This window comes from Semicossyphus pulcher, unplaced genomic scaffold (assembly GCF_022749685.1).
Source record: "Semicossyphus pulcher isolate SPU_LCO1_2020_fin unplaced genomic scaffold, fSemPul1.0.p SCAF_13, whole genome shotgun sequence".
Lineage (NCBI taxonomy): Eukaryota > Metazoa > Chordata > Actinopteri > Labriformes > Labridae > Semicossyphus > Semicossyphus pulcher.
Window position 1 is genome coordinate 13,070,107 of NW_027211637.1, and position 26,714 is coordinate 13,096,820.

The window sequence follows — 26,714 nt, forward strand, 5'->3', positions numbered from 1 at the left end:
TTTCCAGCTGCCTTGAGTGTCATTGTGGTGTCATAGTTGTGAGAGGCTTGAAAGACAAAAAAATACCAAATGGCTTCTTAAATGCTTAAGAGAATATGATTTTAACTATGAGTCAGGAATGTGTTGCATTAAGACTGAATGAATGAATGATCTTAATAATTATTATAACGTTTTGGTCCGAATATAAGACAACCCTAATTATAAGACGGGACCTTAATCAATACACAGCGAAAACAACCGTATGAGCCGAGACGAAGAAACGGAGAGTGAGCCAGGGGGAGAGAGGGGCAGTTTTTATTATAAATAAAATTAAGCAGGAACCCCAATAAGGAGCCTGTTAATGACTTTATTGATCAAATCACTTCCTGGAAAAGTTACAAATAAAGTTAAAAAAAATAACAACAACAACGGCCCCGCAAAACACTTCAAAATAAAAGCATTGTGTACAAACGAGGGGAGTCAGAATTCCAGATCAGGCTTTTACTTTGAAGAAGCACAAGTGCTGACCTACTTTACTCTCAATGCCTGTGACTTTTACTACAGGAAGAGATGTTAATATTGCTGTCAGAGATCAATAGAATTCAACCACACGCCGTGAACCGTCACGCCAGCATTGTGAAGACTCATCTGTTTTTATGCATTTCAAATGAAAATTAACACGTCACGCAGCCGTCACGCACGCGCCACGCTTCAAGTGTTGCCCACAAAAGAGCACATTGACCTGATGCGGTCAGCCACATGCTAGGTTTTGACCTAGTCTTGTTGAAGATGAAATGGTTTTTTTAAAGAAAATTTTATTTTACCTTTTATAAATAAAATCATGTTTTCTATATATTTTAGATTCAATTGTCACAATAAGAAAATTAAGCATCAAAGTGAGGTCTATTTATAGAGCAGTCTTGAAACAGCTGGATGACAGCATACCTTCGTTCTGTTTTTCAGTAACATACTCACACACTCTCCTGGCAATCTCTTAGAACAGACCACGTACAATTTTCTGTTTCCATCTGTTAGGTAAAATAGTTTTTTAAGATTAATTAAAATTATTACCCCGCCTCCGTTGTTGGTTAACTTGGCCTACTTTTAAGCAGTTTGTTCCGGACAACCACAGTGTCTCTCCATCTTTTATCCCCCTGGCACTGTGTGTGACGGCTTGCTTCAGTCACGAGGAGTACACTCGCTTTACAGATAAGTGGTGCCGTCTACTGTTGTGAACGTACTGCATATTGGACTTTAAAACGCAAGACCCAGAATATAAAACAACCCCTAAAAACCTTTTTTATATTCGGACCAATAGAGTATTGAAGTTTTTGTTGTTGCGGTGAGATGATACTGGACTACATTTTGCAAGCGGTGGTTTCATTTTGTTTTCTTATTTGGATGGATGGCCGATTTGTCATGAGGATAATACCTCCATTCAGTCGACTGCCATTGACCTCAAGGTCTAGGAACATAGAAGAATCTAAATTAGAGACATGAGATGTACAATGTCATATAGTTCTGTGTATGATTGGATGAGCAAACAAGAAGCAAACCTTTTATTTTTCAATCTTCTATAATATATACTGTCGTGTGGATGGCGAATTGAAAGGAATGGAATTCTAATTAAGTTTCCCCAATGGCAAGGTTTTTTTGTTTTTCTATGGTTGAAGATTATAAAACTGTAAGTCTGGTTACTAAACACTGACTTATTTTCTGTGTCGTGCCTTCATCGCAGGCTCCCTATGTGTTTCAAAAGACAGGTTGTATTGGAGAATTCAATCCACACAATAATGGAGAAAAGAAATCTAATTAATTAAGGACAATTAAAACCCAAAGTTAAAGCATTGCACTGGCTTTTCTTATCTCAAGTCCTCCAACAAGATCCAATAAGCTTTTCCCACAGCTGCACTACACAGATTAATTCCTTAAAACTGTTAAAATGGAGAGGGCTGGCCAAAATTCATGCGTGAGCACGTCATGTTAGCGATTCCAAAGATAATACAGCCCTTAATTATTTTTTAACTATGAGCCACTGAAAAAGTGATTATTACAAAACTAAGTACTGCTGAGCCGTGTATTGTTAAGCTGGCTCTCTATTTATTGATTCCTTTAAACCTCATTCAAGAGAGAATAATCCAAAGTGAAGAGGGCTTTGATGGCAGCACCAGGGCTTTTCAAATCTGGGATTAGGTCAGTATGAATTGTTCTATTTGTCATCTCCTGCTGACTAGCCTAGATGTGTTTAATTAAGTGATATGTGTCGGCACTGTGGTACCCCCCTCCTCAACTTTACCATATATTTCATAAAAGATTGATCATGAGCAGGGCCTTCACTCTGTTATATTTTACATCAAGACCAACATGAAATGAGCAGCTTGAGGCTAATCTATTTCTGTTGTGTAGAAACATCTAATATGAGGGAAATGTGTTTGTTTCAATGTTATAATTTCATTTAGCAGACGCTTGTGTCCAAAGCAACGTACAGAGTTAATACAACACTAGCAAGGATCAAGACAGGAGGGAACAAAGTCAGTAAGTGCCACAGCACAGCTTCAAGTGCGATCATCATCTTCAACAATATCAACATGGTCAATATCATCATCATCAATAGCATCAATATCATTAAGTGCAGAGGTGTTCATTAAAGAGCTGGGTCTTAAGCTTTTTCTTAAAAGTGTAAAGGGACTCTTTGGACCAAACAGAGTTTGGTAACTCGTTCCACCAACGGGAAACTACTGTGGAGAAGAGTCTGGCGACTTAGGGCCCTGTTGTGATGGGAGTACCAAGCGCCTTTCATTGGCAGAGCGTAGAGGCCGGAAGGGAATGTAGACCTGGATGAGGGCATTTAGGTAGGAAGGAGACGCTTTTCTTGCTGTTGTGTAAGCGAGCAACAGGATTTTGAATTTGATGCAAGTGGCAACTGGGAGCCAAGTAGAGGGATATGAACAGCGGAGTGACGTGTGCTGTTTTGGGTTGATTGAAGACCAGTTACGCTGCTGCGTTCTGGATCATCTGCAGAGGTTTGAATGTGTATGCAGGAAGGCCTGCCGGTAGGGAGTTGCAGTAGCCCATGTGTGATATTACGAGAGCCTGTACCAGCAGTTGTGTTGCATGCTCTGATAGGTAAGGTCTGATTTTCCTGATACTGTACAGGGCAAATCGACATAACCGAACAATCGAGACATGAACCTTAAAAGTTAGCTGATCGTCAATTATGACCCCCATATTTTGTAGGGTATGATTTCAGTTTGTCCAAGCTGGATATTATTCTGTGGTTGTATAGAAGAACTGGCTGGGATGACAAGGAGCTCAGCCTTGGATAGGTTGAGCTGAAGGTGGCGCTCTTTCATCCATTTAGAGATATCGGCAAGGCATGATGAGATCCGTACCGAGGCTGTAGTATAGTCTGGTGGAAATGACAGGAAGAGCTTGCTATCGTCCACAAAGCAATGAGAAACCATGGGAGCGAATGATTGCACTAAGTGAAGTGGTATTGAGAAGAGAAGGGGACCGAGCACTGACCCTTGAGGCACCCCTGAGGATAAGATGTGGGGTTGGGACACTTCTCCCATCAAAGAGCTCTCTGAGAGGTAGAACCAGTGGAGGGCAGATCCTGTGATGCGAAGCTCAGAGAGAGTGGAGAGGGTGATTTGTCAATGAATCAACCATTACAAAGCCAACAGATGGCAGGTTTCCCATAAAGCTATTGATACTTTTCTGTCTGATGAATGTAGTGTCTGTCTATGCTTGTCAGCCTGATTGATTAGTTATCTTTTAAGGAAGTATCCTGCCTGCTGCCCAATGTATTCCAGGCCCTCTGCATTGTTTCCCACACTTTGAGACAAAAAAGCTAAAACCTTCTGAAAATGCTGATTTGGGCTAAGGGTGGGTATTTATTTGTTTGCCACAGCACATCACTACATGCTATATACTGTATAATGGTTGATGACCATGAAAGTGACACTGCTCTTTACAAGTTTTGAACGTGTCACTGTAGCAGCACTAAAAGAGGTCTTAAAACAGCTAAATTGAGCTAAAGGCTGCCTCAAGTTGGCAACAGTGTTGATATAAATTGTTTCTGGGGTTTTTTCTGAAATTAACTTTTTTTTTTCCAACAGTGAGGCCTACCTCCCTGGGGGGTTGTTTAGGGAGCGACGTAGGGCAGAAATACTGCATTAAGTGAAAGCGGCAGGTGGCTCCCAGAGTTCTTAAAACAAGGAAGTTAGTTATTATAGTTTGGCCCACATTTCACTCACTTATCATCACGGTGAGCAGCTGCAGCAGCAGAAGAGGCTGTGTCAAATACAATTCACATCAAAGTGCTTATAAAGCATAAAAAAGCTGCTCCATATAACTCCAGTACTCGCCTGATAATGAACCCATTTTCACTTTCCTTCAGTATAGAAGTAAAGCAGTGATAGTGGTCTGTACATCCATGGTCACATAGTGAAAAGAAACCGCTAAAACGAGCTCAAAGCTAAATCATTGAAGCAAAGCAATACTTTCCATTAAAATTCTTTAAGGCCCCCAAATTATGGAAACTGAAAATTCAAAGTGTGATTATCTATCAAGCATCTCCGAAACTAAAAGCAACTCCCCCAGGGGGCGATCGAGAGGTTTAAACTTCACTTTTGGGGGAGCTGGCATGTCATGTCATGAGCACCTACCTTGTACCCAGTTTAGAGTGGAGGAGTAAACAAACCAGTGTTTTGGTTCAACAATGGACCATGTTAGATTGGGACGGCCGTATTGTGTCTGTGGTTGTCGTAGTTACAGCAGCAGTTGAAAACAGGAAGAGAATACGTAGCTGTCTGTGTGAATGCCTCTTTGTATATTTTTCAGCTCAAAAAATACTGATCTGTTACGTCTTTGAAGTGTCATTTGTGCAGACATGTCATGTAGGACACTGATGCTTAGTCATTTTCTGAATACTGCCTGTTGTTATGCTCAAACTGGAAGAGAGCAAGTCACTTGTTAATCCGAAACACCGGTCCCCCAAAACGGCTCGCCATCGGTTGTTTGGAGGTATTTGGGGTTTATGGCAAGAGGTGTTAGCAAGAGAAAATGATACGCAAAGAGTGCATAAAACGTGTCTGCACCGCAAAGCAACACAACTAACTTGCTCAACAACCTCAGAAATCACCACAAAGAGCAGTATGATGAGTGTTTGAAGGCCAAGAGAAATAACGTCACACCTCCCTGTCCTTGTCCAGCGTCAAGTCAGACATCCAGAACAGCGACACTGTACAGTGCGAAACATTATCCACCCAACTCCCAAACAGACTGGAATTACCAATGCATGCTGCTTTACATTTTGCCTCAAAAATATGCACCAAATTCAGGTAAAGAACCTTGTTGAGTCTTAGTTTGATGCAAATTTTGTGCATGAGCCAGAATGTAGCTCAAAATGCATCTGAAAGTATAGCTTTGTTTCATTAAATGTGAAAGGACAATAAAAAATGTTAAATGTAAAATTATACATAATCCTGTTATCAATTTGACCATAATCGTTCAGCCCTAGTGCCCGACATGGAAAACCTCTGCAATGTAGCAATATTATGACCATGTTTTCATCAAATGGTTTCAAAAAGTATTTATTCACAAACAGACATGGCAAAATATTAAGGGTTGACCTGTGATGAGCATCATCTAATCTTACCAATAAAACTATACTGTGTGGGACGTGACACCCACTGTGCAGGGGCAAGAGAAGATGCAAATGTAATGTCATCAGCAACCTCTCTCATAATGTTGATTTCAAACAATAACACATACACTACACTCTATATCACCTTCTTCCATCATTAGTTTAATTTATTTTCAATAGTTTTACAAGCTTGATACGATCTGCTTTTGAAGGGATGGTGTGGAGTCAGTATCCCTTCCAAAAAAATGAACTCTGCAAGGTCAAAGTTATTTTTGGGCGACAAAGATGAGGAAACATGTCACCTGTTGGGCAGTTCACTTGTTGCAAGATACAGAAATGGACACAGCAGTGACTAAAAATGCATGTTTTCACATAAATATATACCTGAGACCAAGATGTATCACATTTTCATCTGTAGTAACACCTGAAAGTCAAGAGTTAACCTCCACTAAAACGTGTCGATATGGGCCAAGCACATATGTGTCAAAAGCGGCACTGATATAGCACTGATATCCCATTTCAAATTGAGGGCAAAGCCTTTGATCTTGGGAGAAGCTGTTCCACAAGGATATATGAAGGAAAGTAATACAAGAAGGACATGTAAACAAGTTATGGCTATTAGCCTACCTCTCAGCCTATATCTCGTCTATATGTGATTAAAGAATCTTCTGATGTCCAGTTTCTATAGCAACTTACTGCCATTTGTACACATACACAAACACACATCTGAGGCAGAAGCCCCATTGACAGTTGTTCCCACAGCATCAAAGGATGTGCAGCCTAGATAAGGAGACCGGGCATCATGTATGGGGAGATCACTTAGCCATTGTGACTAGCAGGGTATTAAATGAATCATTCTGCCATTTGCATCCTTCTCTTTGTTTGTGTTCTTCTAAACTAACCCCTAACGTACAGTGAATGGCTCCAGGTGAGCTGGCACAGTGCAAAGAGTCTGCCGCAGAACACACACAGACACTAACACACTTTATTACATGTTCCAGATTTGTTTTTTTCCATGAAAAGCAAAGAGAATCAGAGCTGATGAAAGAAAAATCCAGGTTGCTTAGGTATGACTTTTGACTGACTGCAAATGTTTCTATTTAACATCTAAAAGAGTGTCACAGTCTGGGTCATTAGACACACCAAGTCGGGGAGTCTTAAGGTCTAACAGTGTAAAATACTCCTAAATGAGACTTCAAAAAATACAGAGGATGTATCTGATGTTTGTTATGTTGAATATTACACAAAACGTATAGGTTTCCCATAGTATTTTGCCTGTAAACAAGGTCATGTACGAGTCATTTCAAGCAATGAGGCGGATGAACTAAATCTGGTTATTAGCTTTAGTCGTTATGATCCTTTTTTATCTGGAACAACTTAAACCCTAACAAAAGCCGAGTATCTCTTAGAATAAAATCCCACATGGCGTAGAAGCAGATTTCTCACTCAATATAAAAGTCAAACACAACTGATTCTGGAAGGACACGTCAGTCGTTTCAAACTGCCGTCTTATCTACCATCTGAAAACATTTTGTTGAGGATTAAACGCCTTTTCTGAACTGTTAGCTCAAATCTAACCTCAAGCTAGCGTTTCACCTTGAAAAAGACGCATTTATCTTTTCCTATCCCTGGAGGCTGGAAAGGACACTTAGTCATTGCCCCAGCGTTGTTCAGAGACCAGCTCAGAGGGCTGCGAGTCACAGAATCTTTGAAGCATTGCGATCTGGATCAATGCAGACTATTAACCAGGTTGTGCTGATATTCCCAGTGCTTGTGTATGTCTTTGTTAGAGCCAGACCTTGACCTCTGATGGAATGTGTTACTAAGATGTAGAGTGGGGCTGTGCGGTGCACAATCAGTATTATTTATTCCCTGTAATTGGTCTTTAGATGTGAGGTGAGGGTAAAGATTCTCTATTTCCCCTAAGACTTCTGCTGTGGGAGAGCATTGACTGATTTAGGATCTTTAAGGTTGTTAGCACAACACAATGTGCAAACACACAAATACTAGCTTAATGTAACAAAGAAAATATTTCAATAATTGTGAGCAGGTCACTGTCACTGTCATCCACTTCTTTTGATAACAAAAACAGAAATCCAGCTAGATAATTCATGTATCCTAGGCCTAATTCTGACGTTATAGAGTAACTAACAATATAGTATTAACGCAGAAGTAGTGGGGTATGTCAGTGTGTCGTTGCTATGGAGATGGTCAGCTGTGTCTGTGTGCGTTGCGTTGCTTTGATGTGAACGGCCCAGTTTTAGAACGTTAACAATCGGATTATTTTGGCAGTTGCATCCAGTCTTGTTGCAAATCATTGATCTGAACTGGCCTTTTGAGAAACCAAGGCGAACAAGTATCCAGACTTCAGAAATACTGGACTGTCTTCTGTGAATGACGACAAACGCCCAAAACGTCAATTTCCTAGACATTTAAAGCCAATACATCACAAAGGAGCCACTCAACACAAGACCTTCCCAAATTTATGGTACAAGACAAGTTCAAGACGAAGAAAGCAGAAGAAAACATTTATCGGTTCCTGCTTTTAAAATAGGTTTCTACATATTACAAATCTGTCCCGTCCCCTTTTAATAATAATAATAATAATAATAATTAGAACAACTATTATTATTATCATTATTATTTCTTTATTTATCTATTTATTTATTTATTGTTGTTTTTGCTATCGATAAGACCCCCTTCCCTTATATTAATAATAATTATAGTAACTAATATTATCATTATTTTTTTCTTTCTTTCTTCATCTGTTTATTTATTTATTGTTGTTTTTTCCATTGATAAGACCCCCTTCCCTTATAATAATAATAATAATAATAATAACTATTATTATTTATTTATTTATTGTTTTCTTTCTTTATTTCTATATTTATGTATTTACTTATTCTTGCCCACTTTCAGCCCATCCAGTCGAGGCAGACGGCTGTTCACCATGAGTCTGGTTCTGCCTGAGGTTTCTGCCTGTTTAAAGGAAGTTTTTCCTCACCGCTGATCATGGTGGATTCACGTTGGGTCTCTCTCTTAATAATAAAAAAAATGAACGGATTTGATTTGATTTGTTGGAAAATAGATTTGTTGGAAAACGAACATGGATTATACAGAGATGGTCCATGTGTGTGTGCAGTTCACAGTTATTAAATAATAAAACGTACTGTTTCTATTTAAATGTAATACAGATGTGTTGTCACTATTGATTCACTTATCATGTTTTGCATATGAATCTGTTTATTAGACTCAAGAGAACCACTCAGAACAATGCTTATGCTTGTTTTGTGTGTGTTTGTGTGTTAAAATAAATAGTAACCAAGTGCATTTTTTGTATGCTATTGAATCATTGTAATGATGAAATGTTAATGGTGTAATATTATCGGTGTGAAAAGGTAGAATTGTTTAAAACTCCAGATGTCAAGCAGATAAGTTGAAGACAGGTTGAACCTTTATTGCTGAGGTCGAGGAACAAGGTGATTCTCATCATGGGGGAGAATTCACTCTGTTGTTGTCATTTAAAGGAGCTTTTAACCTTGCAATAGGCTTAGCATTATTTCTGGTCCTCAGTCAACACAGATCATTCTACTAAAATATGTGCAGGCTTCACACTCAGTGGAAAATCAAGAATCAGAACTGTTAACCTTTGGAGAGCAGAGCCCACAAGATGGGTTTTTAAGTTCAAGCAGATTGTTGTCAAAAGTAGACGTATAGGTCAGCACAGATTAAAATTGCAGCCTCCACTTTTGGTCGATTAAATAGGTATCAACAGCTTGAGGTAAACAACTTTTCAAGGAGAATAAAAGGTGAAAGCTTACTGTTCAAGATTGAAAAACTGATCATTTATTCTCTTTCAAAATCAAAGTGTGGTCTTCAAGGTTTTTATAATCCTCAAGAAGTCATTGTAATATCGACATTTACCTCTACTTGATACCTGTCTCAAGTGTAAGGATCTGATTACTTTCCACATCTCTGGTAAGCAAAGTAGCTTTTGACCACACTCCAGCTGGTTCCATGGTTATACTCTGTTTTTAAACCACACAGGGACCTGTGTTTTCCATAGTTAAACTACAGATTATGGTTTAAAATCTACTTTATAGGCCTATTTTCATCATTTGATGAACCATTGAAGTTTATTTAACTGTTTTGTTTTTGTAGCCCTTTTTAGCGTGATAATGTACAGTGAACAGGTTGTTATGTCAGGGATAATGTATAGCGAGCAGGTTGTTATCGCAGAATGGAACCCCGACAGGGTGAGCAGGACTTCACGGTCTTCTCTCACCCTGAAGGGGTTACTTGCAAGATCAAATATTTGACACAAAATACTGATTTGGAAATGATTTTATTAATTCAAAAATGATTATATTTCCGATTTCAGTTTAAAAATAGTCTGTTACACTCATAGTGAGAGCTGCGTCCATTGCAGCGGGGAACTCCCTAGCCTTCTTAAAATGAGCTAACCGAGCGAACATTACTCACATGAAATTGAGCAAACTGAGCTGTTTTTACTCACATTAAATGAAAACATTTCCACTGAGTGTGAAGTAAGACAAAGTGAACGGGACAGCAGGAACCAGCACATCTCCTGATAGAGGTTTTCTGTCTCGTCACTGTCAGTCTATTGACATTTTCTTTTTCATTCATCGTCTTTATTCTCTGCCGAACCCCGTACTGTCTTCCATTTAATGTTTACTTCATGTGTTCAGTTCACATCTTTAGTTTTGCAGATCTCTCTGTAGTAGCCTTCAGTTTCTAAGTCTTTTAACCTTTACTGCTTTCTCTCTGTTTCCAAATTTACCGGATTTCTTTTGGCAAATTGATATGATTACAGTTAGTCCCCGGGATTGTGTGATTAGAGCTGAATCCCTAGCAACGGACTGATTGAGAAATAGCAGATCTTGGAATGCGGTAACTAACCAATCAGAATCAAGTATTTAACACAGCTGTGTAATAATCTGCTATAACAACCCTCTCACTGTACATTATCCCTCATACAATTGTTTTGGCAAGGATTTTATAATTTTGCTTATAAAAAAAAATGTGACCAACAGCTGTACTTCGCAGGACAATCTATAGTAGAAAACTAGTTTTCATTAATCATATAGGCTACTGTCATACTGTCTAATATCAATAAAATACAATCATTCGCTAATGTTTAATATTGTTTAAGCTGTGTTGTATGTTTGTGTATCTTAAATGCAATTTGTGCACCATATAGCCTATAAATACTCTGTAATTGTGGTCTGTTAATGGCAGCTCAACCACTTATATTAGTGCTGACACTAATATAATGCAAATCTCAGAAAGGGTGTTTTTGGTCACAAGCTGAGAGAACTAATCATCATGCATGTCAGGTAACAGAAATTGTAGGGCAGTAAAAGTTAGTAGGATAATAACAAGTCTTCCATACTCACTATTTATAATGTTTGTGAATCCAATTTAAGCCCGTCATTAAAAATCCTTCTTCAGTATTTTGAATTATGCGCAGTGTTTTGGCATTTAGGCTAAAATGTTCAAATTAATGGATCAAATATTCAAATTTGCTTTCCTAAATGATATGCAGCTTTTTCGCACTTTTTAACACAGTGTGTGTTTGGTCTAAATGGCTGGTAACGTGCACAAAGCAACATGAAATTAAAAATTCATATAGTAGAGGTAAAAAGCTCGATATATCGAACAGTGAACAAAGCATACTGCTGCTGTTCCTCTCTTTTTACAACTGTTTTAAAAACAACCAATAATAGGCTGATTGCTTTCATTTACTTATTAGCAAGCCTACACATTCTGACACAGTAGGGGGCGGTAGCGATGCGAAGAAGAAGAATTCCCAGTGTACAGTATATATGTTTTACTGTTTCAGTAAAACAGGATTACACACGGCAAGGATTCTGAGAGAAGGAAAAATGTCTGCAACTTTTAACACAATGAAAAGTCACCTGAAAACTCATCATCGCAACAAAGGTGTATTTAAGGAATATGATGCAGCAGTAGCTGCAGCTAGCATTGGCATCAAAAAAGAAGATGAGTGCCGTAAGCCCATTCAACAGTCATTTGAAAACTGCAAAAAGTTTACCAGACAAATAGTGACAAAATCGCACACTTCATGGCACTTGACGAGCAAGCTTGTTCAATGGTAGAAGACCAAGGATTTTGCCAGCTAATGGCACATTTGGAACCCCGGTACAGTCTCCTGAGCCGCCGCTATTTAGCAGACGTATCTCTACCTGCACTGCATGTTGTCGCCACACACAAAAAGTGACATAAGTTTTATGACAGATATGGACTTCTGACGTTAGTCCAGTGAATATGATTAGTTTGATGGCCCAGCGCTTAACATGAAAAAGACATTACTGCATGCACAGGAGTGCTTCAGTTTGCATACAATAACAGTGATCTGTGTAGCTTTGAAACCATGATTGGGCAGTGGAACATAAAGTAGAGGGTGCATGTTGTGCTTAAAGACAAAGCACGCAATATGGCCAAGGCTATGGAGACTTGGTGGTGTAAAAAGCTTGGGTTATAATAGCCTTACACTGTATTGAGGGGTGCACTTTCTTTTTTATTTCAATTACTTCTGATATAATAATAATAAAACAATTTATATGGCGCTTTTCATGATACTCAAAGGCACCTAACATTTTAAAACAACTAAAGAAACATAATAAGATGCATTTTTTTTTCATTCTTATGCTAAGCATAGGCTTTTTTGTGTTTTACGTTGACACGTCTGATTTGACAGTTTGTCAAAGCATTTACTTTGTTAAAGTGTGTGTGTGTTACCAATAGTGATGTCAGTTAGAATTGGTAAGTATAGAATATTAATATCCATCTTTGCTCACTGCATCTTAGCCTTTCTTACCTTCAGGTGTGCATAAACTATACATTATGAACTTATTTTAAAAATACAAAATGTGAAAAAATATCGGTAATCTTATCGGTATTGGCCATCAGGAGCGTGTAATTATCGGTTATCGGTATCCACTCAAAAAAATCCATATTGTGCATCCCTAAGGAGTATACAGATAACTTGATTAAACATTTTTTTAATTATGATAATGTGTGACTTTCCCAACATGGATTATCAGAGTTTAAGATAATGTTTAAGGAAGCTAATAGGTAGAATACCTCATCATTACATCATATCATTTACCCCTGACTCATGACAGTTCCCATACCATCACTGTTTCACTATGGCACAGAGCTCGTTTCTTCGCAGGCAGCACTCAGATCTGTATTCCAATAATGAAACGGTTTTCAATTTATTCCTTACAAGATAAGCCGTCATTTTCAATCTGCTCAACATACAAGTCCACCAGCTAGAGGAGTAATATCATGCATCTCTCACCGATAATTCAATTTTTGGGTGGCCCCTTGCGTAAAAAAAAACTGATAGCAAGAAGCAGATAAAGAGCAAAAGAGCTCCTTTTACATATTCCTTCTGGATACGATCCAATCAATAAAAGAGGTATCCCTGGAAATTTCATTAAGTGCAATACTCTTGACTGCAGAAGTATTAAGAATGACAAGGGTCTGACCTTGTCTGTAGAAGTGCCTTCACTGTGAATAGCATTCACAGAGACCTGGCAATTATAACTCTGAAGAAAGGCAAACTGAAATAGTATTTAAGTATTTCAAAATATGCAATATAATGAGACTTCTAAACAAATGACCTGAAGTTCAAGCTTGCTTCCTTTGATGTGAAAGAATCGTTTTATAATTCAAACAACACACTGAAGCCGTGAACTTGGGAGAGCTAATTCCGGTATATTGTAAAAACACTGCTGATGTTTAGACAGTAGAGCAGAACCCAGGAAACACTCTGCCTCTTTCTAACGCTAGATCAAGACAATCTCGCTTTGAACCAAATTACCCAATTTCCATTCTCATTTGTCACACTCTGGGATTGAGCTGGCCCACAATAAGCCATCAGCATGGCAGCACGTGGCAGCGTATCTGGCCCTCATTGAAGCCTATTAGACAGGCCTGGTGGAGTCAGAGGAAGGGTGGAGAGGGCAGATGGGACCAGGGTGATGTATTATGCATGGGGAAGAGCCGAGCAGTGGAGGGCCAGCTGAGGCCCCGGTCGGAGAGGGACAGACTGACACAGTGCAAACTCACTCCCTCATCAGCACCTCCCCCCGGTCCTCAGAGACCGTCAGCAGCCTCTGCTCTTCCATGACCCTGGGCACAGGTCCAGCACTATTGGCTAATATATGTGGAAGTCAATCCTTTGTGTTGAAATATTAATTTTCACCTCTATGATAGGCTGATTTGACACAACTGATTTATGTATCCAGTCTACGTTATCTGTAGATAGAGTTATTATTACCTTAGCATGTGCTGACTTGAGCAGTATGATCATTCTTTTACTCCCTTACAACAAATGTTTTAAGCCTGAATCCATGACTCGGATTAATGCACAATACTTTATGGCAAAGTTTGTGCGCTTAAGAGTTATACAGTATTGATTGTTTCTGAATAGCCAGCAATGCTCGGAATTTTGCTTTGCTCTGTGTTCAATACAGATTACAAAAGGTGACAATTTGTGGCTTTTTTTTTTAAACTTCACAACATTAAATATTGATTTTATATTCTTCTTTTGGCAACTTGGATGCATGAGAGTGCTTTGCTTTATCTGTAAGAGTGACAGACGTGTCTCCAGCCCTCCTCCTCTGGTTAGAGCAGAGTGGAGGTCTGAAGGAGTCAGGTGGATCTTATTTATCAGTGTCTCCTCTCAGTCACTACCAAAGTCACCTTTGCTGGCCTCTAAACTGCGTCCACGTCACCCCCTGAGCTTAAACTCTCCCTTTCTTTCTCCTTCCCCCCAATTCCCCCTCACTAATGAGTGGCAGCTCAGCTAATGTAGTCACAGACGGGTACGGCACGGGGAAGGGGAGATAGAGGGAGGGTCTGAGGCAAAAGCTCAGCAGCCAATCTCCTCCCAGCTTGACTGCAGGATGCACACCAGATGGGCCTTTGGAGGCAAGGAAGGATGCACACGGAGCGGCGCTGCAGTGAGCTGTGTCATGCAGGACAATGGTAGTTGGTTGGTAAAAGTACTATGTTGTAACAATATGTTATTGAAAATAACAACCATTTAGATTTAATGAAGTCGTTAAGTCAGTGTGTTCTCAGCTGGTGTGGTGCGCCGCACACAGTCACTGCAGAGGTGCTGGAGACACGTCAAAGCGGAAGTGAAATAAATAACAGTCAGAAGCTCATTGCAGGAGCATGACAACAAGCTAAGTATCAAATAGTAAGTATCAAAATCATCAACATGTCAACTGGTAACTTTTTTTCTACAGTGGCCCAAACTAAGTCTAGGATACTACCTTTTGCAACATGGACTTTAAAGTGATATTCATTTAAATACATTTCTGTTAAGTCACTATCTATCGCCGAATGAGGTAACACAATGGTGATTGAGCCTATGGCCCACTGTGAAAGCCTTTGCATTTGCAGAATCACGGACTGGGTGTTTGGTGCGACTTTCGCTGAAAAAATCACAAGCGGTGCCCAGTTAGTGACACGTTTTCCATCACCCAGCAGGGTATTCAGAAAAGGACGTAAAGCACCTGCTTTTCCGATCTCTGCAAGTGTTGCAAGTAAACAGTATGTAAACAGTAACATCTACTATGGCTGAACAAACAAAGAAAAGATCAATGACAACAGATACAACTTTAAAAATAAGTGAAAATACAAAGAAAAAGAAACAAATTCGACGTTCAGATGAAGGCAAAGGTTGCAACCGGAGTCGACTGTGTACATCACACATGCGTCAGGATATCTGGGAAGTGCGCTCCCGCAATTACCGTTTATCGCCATAGGTGCCGCCAAAGACAACAAGACTGAGATCTTCAAGATTATAACTTTGACTTATAATACTTGTAATCATCTATCTTTACGTTACTCACATACGACATCATAATGATATAAATAGGGTTTTTTTGTGTTTACTGAAGCTTTGCCTTCAACAGTTATTCTCAATGTTGAAATAATTTGAACCACCTACATGTGTACGTCTCCATCCAAATGGTTTCTTTGTAATTCAAAATGTCATTTTCATTTTCTATTTCTGTGATGTCATGAATACGTTTCCACATTTGGACCTGACAAATTAAATGCTCAGAAATATGTCTTCGTACATTGCCACATCAGCCACTTAATACTGCACGGAGCTTTAGAAAAGGCTACAGCAGCCCACACTGACAGACACCTGCATCCTGATATTTTACTTGTGCTATGACTAAAACGGAAAGAACAACGTTCAAAAGAGTGCTGACAGAATGAGATGTACCCGGACTGTGAGTAAATTAACAAGACAGAGTCAGTTGTTGAAAGAAAGATGGCTACCTGTCATTTAGACGGAGAACGAGAGATAAAGTGATAAAGTGAAAAAATAAGGAGAAAGGGCCGTTCAATGTCAGTCAGCAGTCGCTCAGCAGTCCCTGCGTCGGCTGTCCTTGCATGCAAGTGAAATTTCCTTGGGCTTTGTGCATTAAACAAGCTGTCTCAGAAAGAAATAGACAAGAGACTGAAGGAATCAAAGGGACAAAAATGCTTAATATTATGCACTTTGTTTGGCTCAGTCTGGGAACCAATTTAAGCTTCCCATTATGATGATGTGTAACATATGTCAAACAGAAGGGCGCTGAAAGCACTGCAACATTCCTGTAGACTAGAGATCATACAAATGTATGTTACGTTGTAGTTGCACAGTTAATGAATTGTGGATCAAGAAATACAAATGAAACTGCAACAAATTAACATAACAAGCATATCGACAATAAATCACAAACAGCTCAATCACACACTTGACATTGTCACTTCAGCTTGCAGCAGCCTCCCTCCGCTAATTAGAGCTCGAAGGAATCCTCCCCGCTCCTCCTCTTCCCTCACAAAGGTTACATGACATTATCAGCGAGAACATGAGCAGAGCAAGAGGAGAAAACTGAGAGGGAGATAATACATGTAGGAGAGAGGGTGCCGATGATGTCACGTCCCCATGGTCTCTATTTGACGCAACAATAACGGTCCAGCGGCAAATTCATTCATTAGCAAAAGCTGCCACGCGAGCAGTCCACAAACATCAATCGTCAGACCTTCTCACAGCTGCTTACTTGGATGATTGATGCACTAGAAAATTCATTTTTAAAAGGACACTGGGGTCATCTCTGAATAAGAGGACATGGAGGAAGATAGAGTCAAAGGAGGAGGAGGCAGGAGAAACCAAATTAGAATACTTTCCCAAACTACATATTCAGCTGATCTGTCAGTGCAACGAAGGAATCTAAGTGGCAATGGACCCTGATGGTGGAAATGTCACCTTGTTGTTTCACCCCTATTACACACAGTCAATATTTTCATTTAATCTGAAGCCCTTTGCCGAAGCAGCTCAGAGACAGCCTTCTGTCCTCACAGACAATTTGCACTGGTACAAAATGAAGCATGAAGTCGACTCCTACACTAGAAGACTGCCAGGCATTGGCACAAACTACGTTTCTCTGTAGTGATTTGAATTCAAGCGATTTTATGACCTTTAAATTATTAAATTATTCAGAAAGGTGGGTTAAATGTGTCTTGTTTAATATGAGTCCAAGATTATTCCACAGCACACAGGCCTTTGACTAGTAATTATTTTCAACCTGTTTTTCTTTTTTAAATTTTCAAGTTTAATCAAGCAAGTTATTATTTTTAAAAAAAAAACATCAATAACTTTGCAGAGCCCAAGGTGAGGTCCTTCAATTTACACTGAAAGGAAATAAAAAGAAGCAGAGCATCAAATTAAAGAAGCTGGAACAGGCTGGGACAAAGGAAAGTATCGATTAATCATCTAATGTTGATTTATTTTTCTGTTGACTGACTCCTCAACTGACTGATGTTTTTAGAAATGTTTTCAACTCATCCCTGTTCTCTGTTCTTGGAGTTTAAAAGATAAATGTGTAGGCCACTTCGGAAATAGTTTTCTATTTTGCTCCCCAACTCCGCCCTCCTCGATCCGTCTGCTTAGTCAACCAATTGCCTGCCGTCCATCTCATCCAAGGCATCTTCAAAAGCCACTCTGTGCACTCGCCGGGATGACGGTGATTTTTTGGAAAGCAGATCGCTGGTGTCTCTCGCTCTGATGCTAACCTCGTTCTCTGTGAATAACTCACATTTGTGTATTAATGTTTACCTGTTATGAGATCTGTTTAGTTTGGGAACTGAGCATTAGGATGAGTTGGTTTATTTCTTTTCATATTTCGGATTCGCACTACATTAAGGTAATTTTCTTTGTTAGTATTACAATAGTTTATGGGTGGCTGCTACTATGTATTTTGGTTTTGAACAGGTAAGATTAGGGTAGGGTTTATTTCACTACATCTAACTTTGCTATTAACGCAGCAAGTCAGTGCGTAAACTATGAGGTAGGAAGATGTTTTGATTTGTTTGTTTCATGATTTGGCGCCTCCTGCAGCCCTCTCCTTTTGCTCCCTGCCTCATTTGACTCCTCTTTCTGACTCACCTGACTCTTGCATCTGTTGTTGGAGAACTGTTTATAATATGTGTGTTGTTAAATTGTTGGCTTATGAATAATAAATGGCTTGTTTGCATGAATACGGCGGCGCCATGTTGCTTCCCTTACCCCAAGTATCGCAACAAGATTCACTCAAAAGAGGTAGTGCTAGAAGGTGGTCACACTGTGACCTCATTTTAGATGTGAGACAGAGCTAAAATGAAAGTTTCTACCAATTGCAATTCAATATCAAGGTGCACCAAAGCTGAAAACAGAGGCGCTGACTGCACTAATTGACTTCACCACCAACACGATTTTTTGATTAATTATAATAAACTGTATCTCAGAGGAAGCTTCTATGGCTGCCCCATAAAAGTGGATCATTTGGGTCGAGCAGACCACAAGTCAACTTTCATTTAGTCAAAATAATCAGTGCACTATACTGCATCATTAGGTAATGCAGTAAGTCAACAGCATGGCTGTTAATTTTACTACCCTAGTCTCCTCATTGCATAACTTACTATGATTAAAACAGAGAAGGGTGCTGCACATCGCTACGTAGGGCTGCGCGACTCAAGTCTGTCCGCTACTCCGACGCTCTCAGCACTCGTGGTGACTGTCAGGTAAGTCTGCTGAACTACCTTTGAACCAAACGCCGGAACAACCTCCTCCACTGCCGTCCAGTGTGACCGATTACTCTACTGACAGCGCTGTCAGCAGCCAGGCAGGAGAGACACTCCGGGGGTGCTTTCATTTTCTCTGAACGGGTGGACGTCTGATGTTTTCACAACTCAGATGACGAACAAAGGCTTTCAAACATTGGTCTAACAGGTGAAACATGAGACTATTGTAGGCTGGGATTGAAGCTCAGTGTGGGTCGGTGCACATCACTGACACTCTTGGCAGGAGAGTGAAATGTATTTTTAGATACTAGAAAAATATCCGTTATAATATAGTGTTTATAAAAATGTAAAATATAGTAACATAAGAGAAAACATGAACCAATTAAAAAGCACATTATAATTTGTTTTATACTGAACCAGGACCACCAGGAGCTGAATTCCTCCACAGGTATCCAGTAACTATTTTGTGTGCTCTAGGTCTCTCTTTCCCTAGCTCCAACTGTTTAATTGTGAGTCAATAAAAGTACTGTTTCTCATACCTGAGCATCCACGAGGAGGTGCCTCATCAGGGTCATGGACTTCTGCATGGACTCCTTCTCGGGAGGGCGAAAGGCAGGCTCCTCCGGCTCTGGGGGCTTGGGTCCAGTCACCATGAAGTTTGCAATCTGGTCATTCAGGCTGTTCAGAGACTGCACAGCTAGAAGGAGACACAAAAATAAATGTCATTACATGTGGGCTGCTAACACAAAGAGCATTTGTTCAATTTGGATAATGATATCAGTGAGTGCTGTAGTGAATATAACTCAAACCGCAATCATCTTGACTGCCAAGGAAAACGATGGCATTATAAAAGACAACTAAAAAGTAGAAATAATGGCGTTTTATATGTCCTCCCTATCAGAGCGCAGGCAGGCTTAAGTGGATCATAAAATGCTTTCAACACCGGAGCAGCACAACACACACACACCCTTATTTCTTCTTCCTTTATGGATGTACTGCCAGCTTCTTTACCGAGCAGGAACAGCAGAGATAACAGGGTGAAAGTTTTCTTACTGTCACATTGTCACCAACTTTCTCCGTCACCGCCCTTTTTGCTCCAGAATGTTCCGTGTCGGCCTGAGAGCCATCCTGTTTTTGTTTCCCTGCTCTTGCCCTTGTGCGTCCCTGGCACAGCTCTCCTTCCAGGTTTCCTCTCCAGCTACGCTTCCACATTAAAAACTAGCCCCCCTACACTGCATTTCCTCTTTCTCACCGCACACACAGACTTCCTCAACCGTCTTCCATTTATCCCCCTTGGCCTTTGAAAGGTCGACACAACTATTTCCGAGGCCACCCACAAGGTGGAAGTGTTGGATAAACGACAGAGTCGGTGAAAAAGCAATTTGCATATTTTTGTGCCTTTTTGGAAAAAGTGTCTTTTGTATTTTTCATGAGCTGCTACGCTCACCCCTAATGTCTCATTATCCATCATCGCAGCATTTAAACCTCACTGAAACCTCAAACAGCTTTGTCAGTTAAATACAGGAGACAGAGGCGCAGCGATCAAGGACCGACCCTCTGTCCAGGAGTCATCTCATACACGTTTTAATCCATTAAATCCCTTGTGTTCGGCTGGATTCACGCGCTGACACATCTCTGCCAAATAAAGAAATCAAACCTGCTGAATTCATATATGGGGATGATTTTAGGACCTGGATACGGTCTTTTCAGGATATAAATATAAAGCCCATTTCACACACAAAAGCCTACGCAAAAAAGAGAGAGCATAGATTAATGTGTTACATAACCAACAAATTCTTTCACTGTGGCTGACATTTCCAAGCAAACAAGCTTTGAGAGGGAAATTTGACAAGCCGGCACTGAAGGCGGCAGAGATAAGAAGGGAGAGAGGGGGCTGGAGAGGAAGACTGTGTCCCCTCGAGGTGAGAGTTGAGCAGACGTCAGATGTTTGAATACGTGAGTGGGCTGCTTGTCGCCTGAGTTCACAGACGCTGCAGTCAGTTCACCTCTCTAACCACAGTCTTATTACAGACGTAGATGAAGTACAGTGGACTGGTGAGGGAGCAGCAGTCTGTTCTTACCAGTCCTTCACTTTGTATTTAATTATGTTTGATTCAAAGGCCACATTTCTCTCCCTGCTGTTTTCTGCATGTATTTAAATAAGTGAAAACCAAAAAGTCTGAAGCACTTTTATGTATGAAGGCTCCTTTTTCCTTCAGTGGAGCTTTTGCAGACGTGATTTCAGCAGCTTACTCTTACTGCCCTCTACTGGCCAATAAATGAACATGCAGGCACTTGTGAAAAGTGTGCAATGTGTTTGAGGAATAATGCAGGAGCAGTGTCGGCAGGTAAATTTGGCTGTAGTCAAGATATAAAGGGCAAAGCAGATTATTGACACAACTGTAAGTACTGGTAATTTTTTTAGGTGGTAAATAAGCTGTTTCAATCTAAATGACCAGAGGCATGTTAGTTTGGCCCAAAGGAAGATTATGTACGTCACAAATTGAAATGTAACCGTCTTGTGTGATCATCTTGACAGAAAATCATCTCATTATTAACTGCAGGGGAAATCAAAATGTTTAATGTAGTACAATTGATTAAGATTTTTTTTTGACACATTGCAACTGTACTCCAACCTTCATTGATCAATTAAAAGCTACAACATGAACTCAAATCAATATACACACTTTGCTGCAGAGAGACGTGCTCACACACACACTCACACACACACACACATTCACCTTGGCCCTGTATATTCAGCATTAAATATTGATTGTCCGGTAGCCAGTACCGCAATCATTAAAGCAATGAAGCAACAAGGTACAACATAATTGTTTAGAGGTAACACGCATCATTGCACAGACAAACTACTAAATGGTTTAATGATGCAAACATTCAATTCTCCTTTTAATGATGTTTACTCAGAACAATAATCATACACACATTAACACGTCCAGGACACCTCTCTCTTCCTACACTCTGCACCTTTGTCAACAACAACCGACCACACGGCTACAGCTATTGATTATTTCATCACAGCAAAGATTATATAACTTGTGTTTTGCTCGCTTTAGCTTCAGTTGTGACATAAACTCGGTGATGTTCTGGGTTACTTTGCTGAAACAGAATATTTGATTAAAAGTAACTGTGTGACGCTGTTACCAAGGATAACGACGCAGAATAAACCGAACTACAGGGGTTTTCATTCTGTGTCTTCAACCGCAAACGGAAATAGATTTCACCTGCAGGTTGCCTTCAGCAAATCTGAAAGCAGATGAAACAGAGGCAAAGTTCTGGAGACTGCAGTCGTTAGGGTGAAATGGGTGCAAAGAAAATAAAACTGTCATTCCATCTCAGCACTTGCTCTTTTCCTGTCTCCCTTCCTCCTCCTGTCGTCCTCTTTTTTCTTTCCGTCTGCGTCTCGCCGGTGGAGGCAAATCTCAAAGTGCCTTACATGTCCCCCTATAGAGCAGGAGCAGAACAACAAATGAGGAGAAGGGAGACGCAGCGGTACGTGTCAGATCTTTATCTGTTCAGGAGGGAGAAGTCCTGAAATAAGATCACTGCCGATGAAAACTGTTTGAATGAGTGTATGCAGAAAAACCAGATAGGATGAGGTAGCAGCAGTCGTCATGCTAAAATCGAGATAAAAATGTTTATTTCATGGGAATTGTTGGCGAGAAACATGGAGAATTGATGGTCCAAAATCCATTTTTGGATGTCAGACTTACATTTTGCCACTATGCCCCGAGCTGTGTAGGGTCATACTCACCTACGCTTTAGAGTGAGGTATAAATCAACATAATCATAACCTTTAAGCAGTGTGTGAAATTATTTATAGTTGTAGTTATAACTTTAAATTGTTAGTCATGTTCAATAACTAAAATGCACTTTGGAAGAAGGGACAATTTATATTTGTCTTATTCCAGTGCAGACATTATTGTGTGTATTTGTATTCCACAATCTGTGGAGTATACTAGCATTGTAGTTCTTAAACATTATTTTAGATGGTCTACTTATTTCATCTTGCAAGATGCTATGGTGTCTTTTTTTTCTCTCTGGAGAGTCCTCTGCAAAGTGATTGTGAATGTTGTACCACTTTTAAGTATTTACTTCTTGCAGCAGTCGTCAATGAGAGTGTGAAACAATGTCACAGCCAGTCATTAAATGTGTATCTTTAAAACACCCGAGTGCTTAGTTCCCTGTCTGACTTTTCACAGGTTTCAATTTAAAAAAAGAAAAGAAGAACTCGCTCACTTTTTCTGTCCTGGACACACGGGTCTGGTGGAGCTAAAAAAATGTATTTGTCCAGCTGCATTTTTAAAAAATCAGATATTCCAGAGTGGTCCTCATCAAAGTGTGCAACAGCCACTTAACTGGACACAGATATGGCTAGGAAACACTCCTTTTGTGCTCATATGGTAAAACTAATTCGTTTGGTGCTTCACTGGAAGCCTGACATGTGGTTTAGTGTGCACAATTAAGCACAGTATAAAATATAACACTTCTTAAACATCTTGTAAACGGAGCAGATGGGCTATAAGAGCCGTAAAGATAAAAATTAATGAATTCAAAGAATGTGTGAGATTATAAACAGCATCATTAACATCACACTAATGGAGTTATTTTAGGCGACGGTAAACGCTTGTTAGGCTCTGGGAAGGAGGTGAAGAGAATCGGGGTTTTTTTCTGATTTCAACACATAAAATATTTAGATTTTCATGAAGAAAATGTTATGTCTGTATTTGACAGAACAGAGAGATAGTAAACTCGAGGCGAGACTGTGACACCCACCATGTCAAACGGAAATATTTAAAACCGATTCATCTAGAAGCCAAAGACATCTGCCCTGATCTCATTAGAGTGGTTTGTAAACATCAGAAAATCCCATGGCACAGATTTTAGATGGGGGAACGCAGCATCAGAAAACATTTCAGCAGAGTAATGCCTGATAGTTTTACTGTACAACACTGCCCCCTACTGACAACACTTCAGTATTGAACTCTATCTAATCTTAATGCCTTTAAACCAAAGTAGTCTCATGATGTTTACAGCGGTCCAATTAAAGTTGATTACCTTGTGAAATAAATGCAGATCAGTGAAATCACTGGACTGAGAAACACTCCCAGGCTGAAGAGGAGCACAACAATCTTTAAATGAACATCAAATTAAATGCTGTCTATTAGTGTCAGAATATACGTCCTTAGAGAAATGTGCTGTGGTTTGGTTATGTTTCATAGAGGAATCTCCATTACGGTGCTGAGATATTTTCAGTATATTATAGATACTTGCTGTTATTCCTGCTGTGTGTACTGTTCTGTGCTGAGGTTGATGTTTGCAGAAGTTCTCTGTGGGATTTAAGTGTTGCAGCTGGTGGGAGATTATGAAGGCGAGGCTTCAAAAGGAACCAAATACCTTCACTAAAAAACAGGCACAATAAGCATCTGCATACAGTATGCATGAAGACAGGCTGAATAACGTGCAAGAGATACGTGAATCGAAATATATGAAAGTAAAACAGTCACAAACACATACAGCTTAAAAATGACCTCATGAATCACTGACCTTTGAGATTTCTCCCGATCCGTTCCTAATAAGTTTCAATTTACCAAACAGTGTCTTAAATTCTTGTGGGGTTTTTTTATGGTGTAATAAACTTCACTACCTAAGAGGAAAAGTTACTGCTGTCTGGTAAAGGATGTATTATATCCTCCTGAGCCACTGGGACACGCAGGCTTTGGGATATTGTGAATATCATCTTGAACAATCTTCCAGCACATTTGCAACAGCTAAATAATAACAGCAGCTCGATTCTGCATTCATTCTTCTTCGCTCTCATAAAAAAAAAAAAACACAGAAACATTCATAAGTAAACCACACATATCATGAGTTTAACATAAACAGGTAGACTGCACCTACGCTCACACATAATGCATGTTTACAAGCGTGCACACATGCACATAATGCAATCCGACTTCCTATCCGTATCAGATAAACATGCTTACGATCAAGAGACAGAGAGGGCGCAGGAGCACACTTCATTCGTTCGGAGGAGCAGAACCCCGGGGGTTCTGTAGCCGTGAAGCAGAGAGCAGCAAGCACAACTCTCATCTCTGCAGAGCTCATTAAACCCCACTAATCGTGTCTGTTACCGCTGTAATGGGCGGAATAAAGGGAAAGCAGCAGAAATGGGATGTGGTTTCCTTAAGGAGGTTTAGCTGTGCACTTAAAAATGTTTGTGTATATATTTGTGTGTGAGTGTGGGAGTATTTGTGTGTGTTGTAGAAAAATCTGGCTCACCATATCTGCCTATTTCTCCCTCCAGCAGAGAATGCATCCCCCTCGATTTTTCCCCGCTGTTTCTGCTGAGCTTTACATGACTGAATCTCCCTTCTTCTCCTTGCCCTCATTCTTGTGTTTTTCTGCTGCAGTTGTAACAACATCCTCAATTGTTGAATGGATTACAGAGCAGCTTGAGCTCTCCATTTCAGCATGAGAGACAGAATAATAGAAACAGTATCTGATGTCTGGGCACAAAGGGACAGTAGCTGGAACATAATTGGACTAATGTTGTCTGTGCATTAACTTCTTCTAATAACGAAGCCTCAAACACCGTCGGCTCATAAACAGACTCGGGGCGCTAAAGTTAAAAGGAAAGCCTCATGTGTAGTGCTTTGTAGTTTGTGTTGGTCACAGCCAACACAAAGCTCTGCACAAACAGGAAGGATTCAACACGGAGAGCCCGCTGCCAAATATGAGATTAAACTGTTATGTCAACTCCAAACTGTCTGGCTTTTATGCTTGGAGAAGTTTTTCATATATGCTGGGTGGTCGGAGAGTGTGCTGTTCTCAGCGCATCTCTCAACTGTAAGAAGTGTCTTTGTAAGTACTGTCAAAGTAAATACTGTCAAAGTTTCGATCTAGGCCAAGTATCTAGAGGCTCAGGGAATCTTCGCCTGTGTTTGGTGTAAAAACAGACTTTCATTTGTTTATTGAATCTTCCCCGACTTTGACGATCAAAATGTTGATAGCAGGATAAACATCTCTAACTGAGGTTAAGAGTTGAACTTCGGAGCGATCCCAGACATCTCACATCCACAAGGCAGGATTTTTTTAATGCGCCACTAATATTTTCTCAGCGCGCTGCGAGAATATTAAAGACAAAAATGCTCCCACAGTGAAATGATCTCATCTGCTCTCTAACAGGATTATGCACTTTGCCTGAACTCACGGTTGAACAGTTAAAGGCTGAGTGATTGCATTAGCGAAAACATTATGGCAAATGAGAGGGAAGGAGATTAGAATCAGACCGGCCTTAATATTTTTGTTCGTTTCGATGAGACAAGCTATCTCACACACTCCACTCTCACACATTACGAAACCCCCTCTTAATGTTTCAATCACTTCCATTCATACAAGTGTTTTTAGTGGCAAAGGTGTTGGTCAGCTGTGGATAGAGGTATGGAAGTCTGTAACGTGAGTCGATGTATTTGCTGTACTGCAGTTTTTCAAAACTACACTTGAGAAGCACCAGGAGAGACGAGGGGGGTTGGGGTTGAGGGGGGGTCATGAATCACACTTGACAAGACCATTTCCTCTCACTGTCATTCCTGCTGATTTGGCTGTGGGGGCTGGAAGCTGCTGCCAAAACATAAACAAGAGGGGTCACATGTATGCAGACATCACGTTGTCAAGGTTTAGAGTTTAAATGTGAACGTAGCGCTTCAACAGAGATCTTCCAGTTAATTAACTGCTTCTGTAGACCTGCGTGTCATTAAACACCCCCTCCAGTGAAAATCAAGTGTTTAACCTTGTACACATCTCCGTACGGTGTTTCCATGTGCTACAAGACATTTCAGGGACAACATAAGCAGTCATCTCCACGGCTGGGCCTGTCTGCTTTTTAACTGCAGTGTACCAAGGACAGGAATCTGAAAATGTGAACAACACATTTTCAGATTGG

The 26,714-nt window shown here is 40.1% G+C and overlaps 1 protein-coding gene across 2 annotated transcripts in view; it reads right to left on the reverse strand.

The window, feature by feature from the left end:
* The window catches only part of LOC138589710 (kazrin-like), a 167,434-nt gene extending 148,092 nt beyond the window's left edge, over positions 1-19,342 (reverse strand). For both annotated transcript variants that reach the window (XM_069660122.1, XM_069660121.1), the window contains exon 1: positions 19,291-19,342. In XM_069660122.1, the coding sequence (XP_069516223.1) occupies positions 19,291-19,338 (48 nt within the window). In that variant the 5' untranslated portion in view covers positions 19,339-19,342. The remainder of the gene's footprint in view (positions 1-19,290) is intronic.
* Positions 19,343-26,714: the final 7,372 nt, after the last annotated feature.